At 43.2% G+C, this 13,996-nt stretch overlaps 1 protein-coding gene across 1 annotated transcript in view; it reads right to left on the bottom strand.

The window, feature by feature from the left end:
- The window catches only part of SELENOI (selenoprotein I), a 44,128-nt gene extending 30,240 nt beyond the window's left edge, over window positions 1-13,888 (bottom strand). Inside the window, exon 1 of the mRNA XM_024552549.4 lies at window positions 13,714-13,888. Within this exon, the coding sequence (XP_024408317.1) occupies window positions 13,714-13,770 (57 nt within the window). The 5' untranslated portion in view covers window positions 13,771-13,888. The remainder of the gene's footprint in view (window positions 1-13,713) is intronic.
- Between the last annotated feature and the right edge of the window lie 108 nt (window positions 13,889-13,996).

A 13,996-nucleotide genomic window follows, 5' to 3' on the forward strand; every position in this document is an offset into this window, starting at 1 on the left:
TCACCTTTCTATCCATCCCCTCCAAATCTCTCCAGAGCCAAACTCAGTTATCCAAGGTAGTAGCTACGCCTCCCAAAACTCTCAGCATGTACTTCTGCCATGGCGATGATGCCTTCACTTAAGTCTCTTTAAAAATGCTGATCAAGGTAAACTTCTAAACATCTGCCTCAAGACTGCTATTGCTACATTTCATAATTTTTATTTGGGTATATAATTCTGTACTGTCATCTCCATCTATCTGCTCACAAGATATTCATAAAGTCTTAGAAAATCCAGAATTACCTTCAATAGCATTTTGTCAAATATTATTAAGTTTCAAAACTTTTTTTACTTCAATACAAGGAGATGAAGCAGAGCCCACCCATGCAGTCACTCGGTCAACAAGTATCTAGGACTGCCTGCGATTCTGCCGGCATTGCACTAGGCCTGGGAAGCTGTGTCCTGTGTTCACCAAGTCTACAGACCAGTGTGAAATACATGGTAAGCAACAAAACCACCAATAATCACAAGTTGTGATAAAACTACGAAGGAAATAAAGAGGGTGCTGTGCATGAAGATAACGGACCAGGAAGTGTGCCTAACCAGAGTGGTCGGAGAAAGCTTCTTGGAGGAGAGGAGACTGAAGCTGAGTCCTAGAAGATGGCAAGACAGTCGGGTAAGGAATGTGCAAGACAAAACAGTGAGTCAAAGAAACGAGACACTAATCAGGACATTCTGGTACAGAGTCCCTTCATATGAAGTTCAAAAACAGACAAAATTAATTTATAGCAAAAGAAATCATAGGAGTAGTTTGGTGACGGGCTGAATGGAGGCCGTCTGAAATAGTAGCAATAATTCTGTATCTTGAACTGGGTGGTGGTTACATGGGTACATTCATGTGTAAACACTCATTAAGTTATACATTCAAGATTTGTGCGTTTATATATAATGTATACCTAAAAAGAGAAAGAAAATAAAAATATACAAAAGTAGGTTTACAATTGTTCATATGGAAAACAACATAATAAGCTCTGGCTGGTGTGGCTCAGTGGATTCAGTGCCAGCCTGCGAACCAAAGGGTCACCAGTTCAATTCCCAGTCTAGGGCACATGCTGGGCTGCAGTCCAGGTCCCCAGTGGGGGGTGCATAAGAGGCAACCACACATTGATGTTTCTCTCCCTTTCTCCCTCCCTTCCCCTCTCTCTAAAAAGTAAATAAAAATATTTAAGAAAAAAGAAGATAACATAATAACTAATAAATAATAATGTAATAATAAACTGTTTCACATACAACTGTAAAGCTACTTTTGCCCACCCCTGTGGGACAGTGGTGGGGAGCGCTTGGGAGTCCCAACATACCATCCAGGTAGAGAGAACAAAATGTACAAAGACCACAAAGCTACAAATACTTGAAATACTGTTGGAAGACCAATGAATGGAGCCACAACTTAGCACAGAAAGAAGAGTAGTTTGAAATGAGACTGGAGACTGAGGCGGACACCACCCAGCAAGACCACAGTGGGTTGAAGTTTATCTAAGCCCAATGCATGTCCTTATTTATATTTTTAAAGGATCCCACTGGTTACAGTGTAGAAAATGGACTGGAAGGGGGCAAAAGGGAAAACGAAACCAGTTAAGACACTGCTATGGTATGCCAAGCAAGAGACAATTACGGGTAACATCAGGAGCGGCACAGTAACTTCTAAATTACTTCCGAAATACCTTGTGAAATGCCCGTTTTTGAAAAGGACATTAGAAATGTGAGTCTCCTCTTAATTTAAGAAGGAAATTGGCTCTAATGAAAGAAAGACTATGGAACCACCTCCTTGAAACTAAAAGTATTTCCTTTATATGGGTGCTACACTTTAAATCCCTTCTGTGTACTGATAAGAATACTGGTATGAACTGACTCACCCTTGCACTGAATACAGAGATCTGGGGAACTTATTAGTTAGACTGAGGCTATTGTCCCAAGTAATGCTCAACTACGTAGAATTAGCAGATTTCTCTTGCTTTGTCTGTCTTCTAATCAATATGAGAATAGGACTCTTACTCTCAAATTATTATTATTAGGCCTGTCTTTAGGCATCTGAAATATGTATAAATTCCACATAAATTCCATATAGTTAACTGTGGAAATCCACTAAGTGGCTTTAATATAAGCTAATATTTCATAAACTGCATATACTGAGATGTAAGCAAACTCAAAATGACATTTCTGATTTTTAAAATGATTTCCAAAACTCTTAGGTGCAAAAGTATCCATGTTTTTAGGAGTAAAAAGCAAGACAGACACAAAGAATTGTCTGAAGTTCACAACGAGGTTCATAACATCTTTCCAGACATCTCTAAAATGAAATAAACACATGATCAACCTCTCTTAAGAACTCAGGAGAGAGAAAAGAAATGTCAACTCTCCCTCTCTTTGCTGCCCCTGCACAGCAAAGCTCAGTGTCTGGTAACGTACTGTTGAGGTATTGAGGTCAGTTCCTTTCTGAAAGGTCTCGTGACTCAAACATGTTTAGGTTTTAAGTCTTTACAGGGGCAGAATCTCCCGTGGCCAACATGTGCTCTACCACTCCTGGAGCAGAGTTCTTTAGCTACGGCATTCCAACGCTCCGGGCCAGTCACTGAAGCCCCAAACATAAAACCAGGGCCCCCACTTGCTGCTCACTCAACAACCATTAAGAGCTGCCTCCCACATACAAACGTGGGACTCACTGAGCACTGAGATAAAAAGACAGTGAAGAGAACTGAGAAAGCTTCGCAACCTCATCCCTTCTGCTTCCACTGCAGAGCAGTAGACTGAGCTCAATAAACATATCTGAACGTTTGCACACGTGAATGAACAAATGCATGAACTACTTTGCATGTTTATGTAAGTAGTAGTAACAGTACAGAATTAATGTATCGGTGTTGAAAAGTGTCACTCCCTTCACCAAATCTATTTTCCCCCAGAAACTGGACCAACTTTTAACTTCATAAAGGGAAGCTCCTCTTCCGCTTCCCCTATTAATAATACTACTTACATTTGTATCATGTTGTATATTTAGTTTCCAAAGGAAAATTACTTGTATATCTGTCTCTTATTTAATATTTTAAGATAGTTAATACAGATTATTCCTATTTTGCAGGTGAAGATATGAAGTTCAGAGAGTAACTCGGCTGATAAACAGGAAGATCTAAACTGCAAGTCCTTTCTGAGTCATGTCAGAACACTTCCGGGAGACTGATCGCCTTGCTTTAAACCAGATCCCCTGCGCTGATTCAAATATCAGCACACCATGGGCTACCTAGGTCCCATGTACTGAAATCGTTATTCCCATAATATCCCCCAACACACACTTTTCTGTTTTTCCATTTGTGACAGACACATGCTAAGGTCAATTCCCAGTAAGTCAAGCTCTTGTGTCAATCCCCTCCCCTTAATGGTTCATTCCACACCTTGAGGCTGGAACCTGTGACTTGCTACTACCTGACAGAATATAGCAAAGATGGTGGACGTCAGTGTTGACTAGGATACATTATATGGCAAAGGGGAAGAGACTCCACATTTGAGGCACATTTCGTATGTAAGACTCCGTCTCAGCAGTTTAGAGAAGAGTCTACAGCTGACCTTGAAGAAGCCAACAGCAATGATGTGAACGGCCTATGGTGAGGGTCTTGTGGTAAGGAAAAGAGGGCAACCCCTAGAGGCCAAGGGCCTCACCCCTGCAATTGGAGGAACTGAATCCTGCCAACAACCACCCAAACCTGGCTGAGGAACCCCAAGATCTGGATGAGAACACAGCCCGGCGGACACTTCACTGCAGTGAAGGTGAGACCTCGATCAGAGGAGCTGCCTTCCAAAGCCCGAACTCCTGGCCCACAGAAACTGCGAGATAATCCATGTATGTTGCTTTATGCCCCCTAGTCTGCGGTAAGTTGCTACCCAGCAACAGAAAACTAATACACAATTCTGAAAGCATTACATCATTCTCTCCTCTAATAAAAGTGATCCTGAGGTTCCTAGCCACAAAAATCAAGACTACCTTAGATGCTTGAACGCTAACTTAAGAACATCAGAGTAATACTGTCTTATTCCTTCACATTCATTGACTAGCTGCTCTTCTGACTGTGATACAAACGAGGACTTCTTTCACGAGGTGGTCCCCAAATTGTAGCCACCAACCTGAATGCAAATTCTTGGGCCCTACTCCTGATGTTCAGAATCAGACACTGTGGGCGTGGGGTCCAGCAATCTGTCTTTTATCAAACCCTCCAGGTGATTCTGATGCGCTCTCAAGTTCAAGGACCTCTGCTCTGTTGAAAAGCAACGTGAAAGACACTCCCACCACTCCTCAGCAGGTTAAGCCAGCCACAGCATCAGGTCAGTGGTCACCACCTATGCCTCCTCCTGATGACTTCAAATACCGCATTTCAAGTGAGAAAAGCGTAACGAAATTGAGCAAATACTCGCTAAGCTTACTAAACGCAAGGCATTATGCTAGGAACAATCTACTATGATATAAAAACACCAAGTCACCACATAAAATGAATTAAAAAGGTTATATTAACCCTGGAACAGAAATAAAAAGCCTTTTTTTATTCTTGTTTATTCTATGACAGTTATCCCAATTTTTCCCCCTTTGCCCTCCTCCGTCCTGCCCACCCCTGCTCCCACAGTCCATCCCCACCTCGTTGTCCATGTCTATGGGTCATTCATACCTGTTCTTTGACTAGTCCCTTCCCCTTCTTTCCACCACTCCCCCTCCCCTTTCCTCTGGCAGCTGTCAGTCTGTTCCCTGTTTCCATGTCTCTGGTTCTGTTTTGCTCATTAGTTTATTTTGTTCATTAGAATCTTTCTATAAGTGAGATCATATGGTTTTTGTCTTTCACAGACTGGCTTACTTCACTTAGCATAATAGTCTCCAGTTCCAACCATGCTGTCACAAAGGGCAGGGATCCCTTCCTCTTTCTTTCTGCTGCGTAGTATTCTATTGTGTAGATCAAACATGACCTTAAAGAACTACACCCACAGAGAACATATCTCAGTAGCAATGAGACCTGATGTCACCAAATACCGTCGCTTCGATCTGCTGAGAAGTCAGAGAAGACGGCGGTGAGAAAGAACTGGAGAAGAACTAGAACAATGAGACAAGGACACATAAGTCATGAGGACCTATAGGTTTGCTTGCCAGACTTCATTTATAACAAGCTCCAACAAGAGATGAGAAGATCAAACAAAGGAGTAACAGTTCAGTGAAGAAACTTGAAATCCTTGCTGAGGAATGTGGATACTAAACTTATAAACACGCGGAATTTTAAAAAATTTACTTTACTCTGCCTGTTGTACGATTAAATATATACTGTCTCTTGGTATTACTTCCTGGGTGTTGCCCATATTATGCGCTGTGTTCACAAGTAGGGAAGCACGAGTGCCAACCGGTGTTTTTTGTTTAGTTAATACTATACTCAGCACTATGTGCCAGGCACTTTAGAAATATTAACTCTGTCCGACAGTGACAGTTTCAATTCTGACAGTGATCCTAGGAGATGGGTGCTACCCGAAGTTACAGATGAGGAAGCCTGGTTTGGAGAGACTGTTTGTTACCTGCTCAGGATCACAGAGCTACTGGTATGTGGGTTCTTTTTAACTTTGGTCCCAAAGCTAATTATTTAATCAAAAGCCCTTTATCTCAATCACAGCTAAGAGTAAATGAGATGTTTGCAACACTTAAATGTAAGACTTAACTAAATGTAAGACTAGTACATAAAAGCCCACTTGCCCCCACTAATTTACAACCAGGGGAAGAGAAATTAAACCAATTCTGGTTTTGCCAGTGTACATTTCCCCATCTGCAAACATTGGACACAGATTCAATTAAGCATGTCATCGAAGGTCTTTATTCTAATGTTTCTGTATCTTATGCAAACACCCAGTAACTACAAGGCAGAACTTACATGTAATTCTTAGACTTGAGAGGCAGCATAGCATGAAGCCTGCAGACCCAGGACCCAGGCTGCCTGGGCCCAAACCTCAGCTGTGGGAACCTTGAGCACTACTTACTTAAACTCTGTGTCTCAGTGACATGGGGAAAACAACAGCACCTTTACTTCACCAGGCACTTGTGGATACTAAATGAGGTAACAGACGTAAAGTCCGGCATGTAGAAAATGCTATATAAATGCTTACCATCATTATTATCATCCAGTACTTACCGTGATACCGCTCTTGCCATTGCAACTTTGCTTCCCTGAGCTCACTAGGCTCACCATGGTCCCTCTCAGACCCACCGCTTCCTTGTACCTCTACCTATCTGTGGTCTTCCTGGTCTCTGTGCCTTCGTTCATCAGCCTCTCTGATTGAAACATCTTTCCCCAAACTCCCTTATGTACTTAACATTTAAGCATTACAGCAGTTAGAAAAACAAGCCATCGTCAGTGAACTGGTTTTTCGGAAAGTAGTAAAAGAACCAATTCAAGATGCTTCCTCCAAATAGCACCTAAAAATGTAGCAACCTTCTCCCTACCATTTAATCTCTCTCCCTGTCTCTCTGCAGAAGTTTCCCATCCATTCTTTTTTCACTCCTTCTGAAAGACTCCTCTGTGTCTGCCAGCTATGAAAATAATTCTATGAGACATTTGTAAATCTCTATTTAAGACTACAAAAAGGCTTTTCAAGCCTTACTAATGTACTTACAGGTGGGAGAGGCCACTTCCTCAAATCTATTCAAGGAGACCAAGGCGCAACTCAAGAGAAGTTACACATGAATTAACTGTAACATATCTAGGTGAGGCCATGATGAACACGTGATATTACAGTCAGCTTGCAACCATAATAAGTGAAAATCAAAAGATCGAGAATTTCCCGTGTTTCTACCATGGCTCAGGAACAGGAGGAAAGTGTTTAATCTTTTAAATCATTACAGATCTATTCCTCCATAGAAGGCAATTTATCCACAAGTGGTATTTCCTTAGAACATGAATTTTTTTATTTTTGATTTTAATTTCAAGTCCACAAACCACAGCTTCAAGTGGCCCTGTCCAAGAGAAGTGCCTCGTGCCAAAGATTATTGTTATCCTGCAGGTGGAGCGGCATTTATCATTTAAATTATAATTATTGCTCCTCTCACAAGTTTGGTTACTCATGAGATATTAATAACACCTCCTCGTTGCGCTATCAATAGAATTACATTTTTGACTCAACAATGTTAGGTGCTATTGTTACCGAGAGTACCTTTCCGAGGTTAATGCTTTACAAAACCTTTACCTCCATGACTGCTGCCTCTAGGCAAGTCAGCCCACCAGACAGAACCTCAGTCATCCCAGACTCCTCCCCATTCTTCATCCTCACTCGTCAGGCACCATGTTCTGTCAGTGTACAATCTTAAATCATGGATCACAAACTCAAGCGTCCACAGGGGTCAGGCACCTACACTGAACAAAGGACCTGCATGAGCCTGTGGACTGGTAGAGAAATGGGAAACTAGTCAGCCTCAGGAAATTCCTGTCAACAAGTTCAGGTCCACCCTGGCTCAGGTGGCTCAGTGGATTGAGTGCCCACCTGCAAACTGCAAGGTCGCTGGTTTGATTCCAAGTCGGGGAACATGCCTGGTTGTGGGCCAGGTCCCTAGCTGGGGGTGTGCAAGAGGCAACCAATCGATGTATCTCTTGCACACTGCTATTTCTCTTTCTCTTTTTCCCTCCTTTGCCATCTATATAAAAGTAAATGAGTAAAATCTTTCAAAAGAAGAAGAAGAAGTAGTTCAGGGCCAATGTTGTCCGATATTCTGGCTTATCAAGAGAAATGTAGATGGGGGTCAAATTAAACAAATCTGCTGGACCAAATACAGTGGGCAGGTTAGCCAGCTGCGACTGTGACCTCCATCTTTAGAATCCCCAACTCCCTTTCAATCCCCATTGCTTAGATCCAGGCCCTTCCTCATCCCTTACCTAGTTTTATGCAGGGGGATCCTGAGAGGTCTGTCTCCACATCACCCTTACCTCCACCACCCTAAATTCATAAATTTATGAATTCATAAATTCATTTTTATAAGCTGCCAGGGTAAGCTTCCTAATATTAAAATCTGATCCTCTTCAAAATTCTTAAGTGGCTCCCAAAACCTACAGTGTTGCAATATACCCAAGAACCAGCTGAGGTATTGGGTTGGCCAAAAAGTTCATTTGGGTTTTTTTCCGTAGGACGGCTCTAGTAGCACTTAGTTGTCTTTAACTTCATTCAAAACAACTTGGTTTGATTGTATTGTGACAACTGTCATTATCAGCGTGCATTTAAAAAAATTTGTGTACCCATTTTAAGTATTTAAAATGGTAGAAAATAAGCGACATTTTTGGCACATTATACTTTCATTTTTATGGTAAAAATGCAACTGAACACGAAAAAAGATTTGTGCAGTATAAGGAGAAGGTGCTGTGACTGATCGAACATGTCAAAAGTGGTTTGCAGTTTCGGTCTGGAGATTTCTCTCTGGACGATGCTCCACAGTTGGTAGACCAGTTGAAGTTGACAGCAATCAAATCGAGACATTGGTTGAGAACAATCAACTTTATACCACACAGGAGATAGCTGACATACTCAAATTATCCAAATCAATAAAGTTATTGGTGAAAATGAAAAATATGTATTTTGCAGGAAAAAAACCACATGAACTTTTTGGCCAACCAAATATTTGTTTAACATCCAAATAATGGCAATCTATCTAATCTGAATCTCCCAAAGTGCGCCTGAATCTCCCAAGGGTCTGAGCCATTAAAAACCCTTTCCCACCCTGGCTTGTGTAGCTCAGTGGATTGAGCGCAGGCCTGAGAACCAAAGGGTTGAGAGTTCTACTCCCAATCAAGGCACATGCCTGGGTTGCGGGCCAGGTCCCCAGTAGGGGGGGCACGAGAGGTAACCACACATTAATGTTTCTCTCCCTCTCTCCTTCTCTTCCCCTCTCTAAAAATAGATAAATAAAATCTTAAAAAAAAAAACCCAAAACCCTTTCCCTACGGAATTCTGACACCGATAATCCTTGGCGTCATAGAAACACTCATCTACAGAGTAAAATCCAGAAGTCCTTTACATCAAATCCTCCTCCTCTGACAGGACCTGCCTCGCTCCCCAGTCTCATCTCCTGCCACTGCACCATTATGCTTAAACATCTAACTCATTGTGACTCCCAGAAAATAATATCTCAGGCCTCTACCCCGTTGCCCTCCATTGCTATCCTGTTCTGTGATGCCTTTTCTCCCCTCTTTCCCTTGTTTATTGGGGCTCAGCCTTCATCCTTCTAGGCTGAGCTCCGTGATCTTAGCTAACTTCATTTATTAACTATGTATAATTATTTACTTGTCTATATGCCACCAAACTTGGTCTCTTGAAGGTAGGAATTTTAGCCTAGCTTACTTTTTGCAGCCCCAATACTATGCCTGACACAGAATGAGCCTTCAATAAATGCTTACTGAAGAAACAAAATTAAATTATGTAAACTAGTCAGGGTAAAGGCCAGATTACAGTTCTTTAGCATCACCACTAAGACACAGTCTCTCTTTACAACCATAACTGTAATAATAATTAATTCATAATGATCACGATTCCTATAATCAGGTTGTTATTAACAGCCAAATTAACTACAGTAACAGCAGAAACAACTCATCACATTATATTCCTGAAACCAAACAAGACACTTCACAGAACACTTCCTCTCTGTCGCAGAATGATACAATTTGAAACTAGCTGCTACACTATCAATTAAAATTATACTTTCTGTAGGTCAGATTAGGTAAATCACGATAAAAGTTTCACCCTTAGATAAACAGAAAAATCCTTCAACTACAAGACCTGTCCGAAGAAAGGATAAATAAAAGAGAAGAATGTAAGCAGAAACACAGCTCCCTTTTACCATACTTCCAGAATGGTTTATATTCCTTCACACTTTCATCCCTTCAATAAGTATGTTGAGAGCCTACTCTGTTCATGTGCTAGACCTTGGTCGTGTGGGACAAGAGCTACAGGCCTTGCCCTCCCAGGGCTCATATCCTAAAAGAGAAGGCGGACGCTAATCACTTAACTGCCTAATCAAACTGTGGTAACACAGCTGAGAACACAAGTGTTACGAGAGTATATAGCACAGAATCCATCCATGCTTTCTTCTGTACTGAAAATCGATTGTCTTACAGTTTTTTACTCCAGAAACCTAATGACCACGCTGCGTGTGCATCCCTTTCAGCAGTTATTCTGAATAACTGCCAGGTTTCCAACTGTAGCTCTCAGATGTACCTCCAGGAAAGATAAATTAAACTACTTTAAAAGTAACTTTTCCACCAGTTGCTTTTATAGTGTCAATTTTTCTCCACATCTCTTTGTTCTAATACACAGGGTCACATCAGGGAATAAAATAAAAATCTCTTTTGAGTAGTTTGAGTTTTTAGTCATTTATGGGTAGAGGCTTTTTAATTCAGTAAGCACTCATAAAGGACTTACTGTCAAAGACCACACAATGGGAACGTGTGATCTTCGGGAAGAAAAGGTCTTGAGATGCGATTCACATTCCAGTGAAACTAACCACACACATTTCTCCTCTGGACTCCACCTTTGGATTCATACTTTTTAACATGAACACAGTACTGAGTAAAAAACCCTCCACTAGAAGAAAGAAATGTGTGCTCTCTCCTGTTTTAATAAAGAAGCTTCATTATAACTAAAATAACATTAACACACTATAGTTTACTAAACACTGGGTGCTTACTTAATTGACCTTTGTTTTCCAGGTTGATAGGAAATCTGCTGTCACCCTGGAAGTGAGTCAGAAGGGCAGGGGAATAGGAAGAGAAAAGCACACTAAGATTTTCTGGAAATGAGGACCGCAATCTAGAGAAGACTGCTTACAAGAAAAAGTAGGTTCCCTATTACACACACTGCTGCAAATGAAACAGCTATACTATGGCCAATTACCCAGAAGGACAGATCCTAGTAGTAAAGAAGAAAAGGTTTTATATGTCAGTATTTACAGTGCAAAACAGGTAACAGAAGGGGAGTAGAGCTTAAGGCAAAATAGGAGGTTATTTGGGTTAATAACCTCCTTTAATGAAAGTTGTAAAGCCCTGGCCTGGGTTACCAAGGCTCTGGAACTTCTTTCCACTTAAAATTTTAAGACAAGTCAGCAGCACCTCAGTTCAAAATGGTGTGCCACGATACTGCTTGAAAGCAGAGGAGGACACTGTGTCACCTCCTAAGGCCCCTTACAGCTTTTCCAATCCCAGTTAAACACAACCCGCTGCGACTTTTTGAGTTATTCGTTCACTCCACGAACGTGCACTGGGTGCCCAGTACGCACAGTAGCAGAGCGCTCAGGCCAGGGCGGCCCTTAGACAAGTCTCACAGGTGAGGCACTACAATCGAATGGGGCGACACGCTAAAGAACTAATTCCGTCAAGAAGCAGAGGGGGCCATAAGCACGGTTAGGGGAAAGCAATAGCTAGGGAACACTTTTCTGAGGAATTAACACTTAAGATGCGAAGATGAAGATAATGGGGAAGGAAGATACAACACTAACGACCTGGACACCACGAGGGATGAGGGAGACGGCTCCTGAGGCCAGCAGAGGCAGACAGTGAGTGGCATGATGGGAAGCTGGAGAGAGCCTAGGACCACATCATTCAGAAGCATGTTATGAAGTTTAGGACTTAACTCCAAGAGCAGCGGGAAGACGGTGGAGGGTTTTAAATAAAGCATGGCTGTGACCAGATGCTCATGTTTTTAAAGATCACTATGAAATACAGACAAAGGATTGAAAGGGTAAAGGTGAATGTAGGTGAGCAACAATATTAAGCGGCGTTGGATTATAGCCCAAAGTATAAAATAAATATCTGCGAACTCATAGAAATGACTGAATAAACAAATATGCACTGGGAAGGAAAGACAAATCTTCCGTGCAGAATCGCAAATAGAAATTTATGTCTACAGTCTGCCCTCAAGGTAGTAAGTGAGGGCTGCACACAGTAACTCCCTTCCAAAGACAGTAACTCTACAGGGAGAAACCTGACAAACACGACCTCGGCCAGGTGACCAAAGTCAACATCAACGGTGGCAAGTCACGTTGACAGCATGTCCTCTTCATAGGGCGCTTCACCTCTGTAGCCTTCCTCCCAAACACCCATCACCCTCACCTAATCAGGAGAAAAACATCGGGCAAATCCCAGCTACGAGGCCTGCTACAAAACAGCTGGCCAGAACTGCTCAAAACTATCAAGAGTCCCAAAAACAAAAGTCTGAGAAATTGTCACAGCCAAAAGGGGCCCAAGAAGACACCATGATGCCTAAATGTAAGGCGGTACCCTGGATGAGCTCCAGGGACAGAAAAAGAATATTAGGCTAAAAACTAAGGAAATCTGAATAAAGAATGGACTTCAGCCCTGGCTGTTGTGGCTCAGTGGATTGAGCACCCGCCTGTGAAATGAAAGGTCGCTGGTTCAATTCCCAGTCAGGGCACGTGCCTGGGTTGCAGACAGGGTCCACAACTGGGGGCATGTGAGAAGCAGCCAACTCATGTATCTCACACATAAATGTTTCTCTCCCTCTTTCTCCCTTCCTTCTCCTCTCTCTGAAAATAAATAAATTTTTCAATAGTACTGGCCTATAAAGAAATAATGGACTTCAGTTAATAATGTGTGCATTAATTGTGACAAGTGTACCATACTAACGTAAGATGTTAACAGGGAAAACTGGGTGTGGAATATAGGGGAACTCTGTACTATCTGCCCAATTTTCCTCTAAATCTACACTAAAATATTCTACAAGTATTCTCAAATAAAGAGATTACTTAAAGTATATGTGGGAAGTGTGGTAACCAGTCTTCTAGTTTAGGATAGAAATGACAGAACATCCAGCATCTGGTGATTCCCGGGCTGATGGGCGGGGAAGAGGAATCGCAATGAAAGGTTACTGCCCCGATTTCTCGCCTGGACCGCAGGACGCAGAGAGGCGTCCCTCCCTGGGAAGGGAGCAGTGACCACGAACCGGATTCGGAGGGTAATTTAACCATTTACAGAAGGCCCATGATATGCCAGGCGCTTCTCAAATTCTTATAATCATGTTGCACGGCAGACACTATTATTTGGCCCCGAGCCAAGTAGAGAAATTAGATTTCGGTTTCGGGTTCATATGTAATCCAAAGCCCGCGCTCTTTCCACGACAGAGTTCCTTCCTGGGTACGTTCACTTCACCTGGCAGCCCCGGCGCCCCACGCTCCCGCTGAGGAAGCCCCTTCCCTGGGAGAAGCGGAGTGCATCGGCAGTATGGCCTCAGCAGTCACTCCCTCTCCTCTCCGCGGGCCTCCTCCGCCAAATGATCATCTCCATCTCTGAAGTTGTACACGAGAGGCGGGTAGAAAGTTCATTAAAATGAAGACAATTAAGACACCACAGACGGGAACTGTATCACCTCTCGGGGCTACAAAAATAATAAGGATGATGAAGTAAAGAAGAGAAGGGAATTCTCTCTACTCTCGTCGAGCAGTCTCCGAAGGAAAAGGCGATCCCTGGGTGAGGGCCGAGTAGGGGCGACGAGCCTAGGGTGCTCCCACGCACCTCGACCCCAAAGCCCCAGGACTCGGCAAGACCCCCGGAGAAACGCCCGCCAGCCCGCCCTGAGCCACGCGGCACAAGGTGACACGGACCGTGCCGGCTCTTCGGCCGCCTGGGAGAGGCCAGGGCGAGGGGGAACAGGAGCGTCCGCGAGGCCCCGCGCTACCTTGTACTTATCAAAGCCAGCCAGTTGCTCCGGGCTCACGTATTCGTAACCAGCCATGACGACCCGAACACCGAGCGGCCACTCAGCAGCCACTCTCCACGACCAGGTGCGGAAACACCAGCCCTAGCAAAGCAAGGATAGGAAGAACTGGGCTGGTAATATTGGTAAAAGAGCCGAGCTCCGCCTACCACGCATGCGTATCCGCCTGGGCCACTCTGCCACCTCCCTGCGCGCAAGCACCGCCCCCACTTCTCCCCGCCCACCGAGGGAGGGTCCCTGGCCA

The sequence above is a fragment of the Desmodus rotundus genome, chromosome 5 (genome assembly GCF_022682495.2).
Source record: "Desmodus rotundus isolate HL8 chromosome 5, HLdesRot8A.1, whole genome shotgun sequence".
NCBI lineage: Eukaryota > Metazoa > Chordata > Mammalia > Chiroptera > Phyllostomidae > Desmodus > Desmodus rotundus.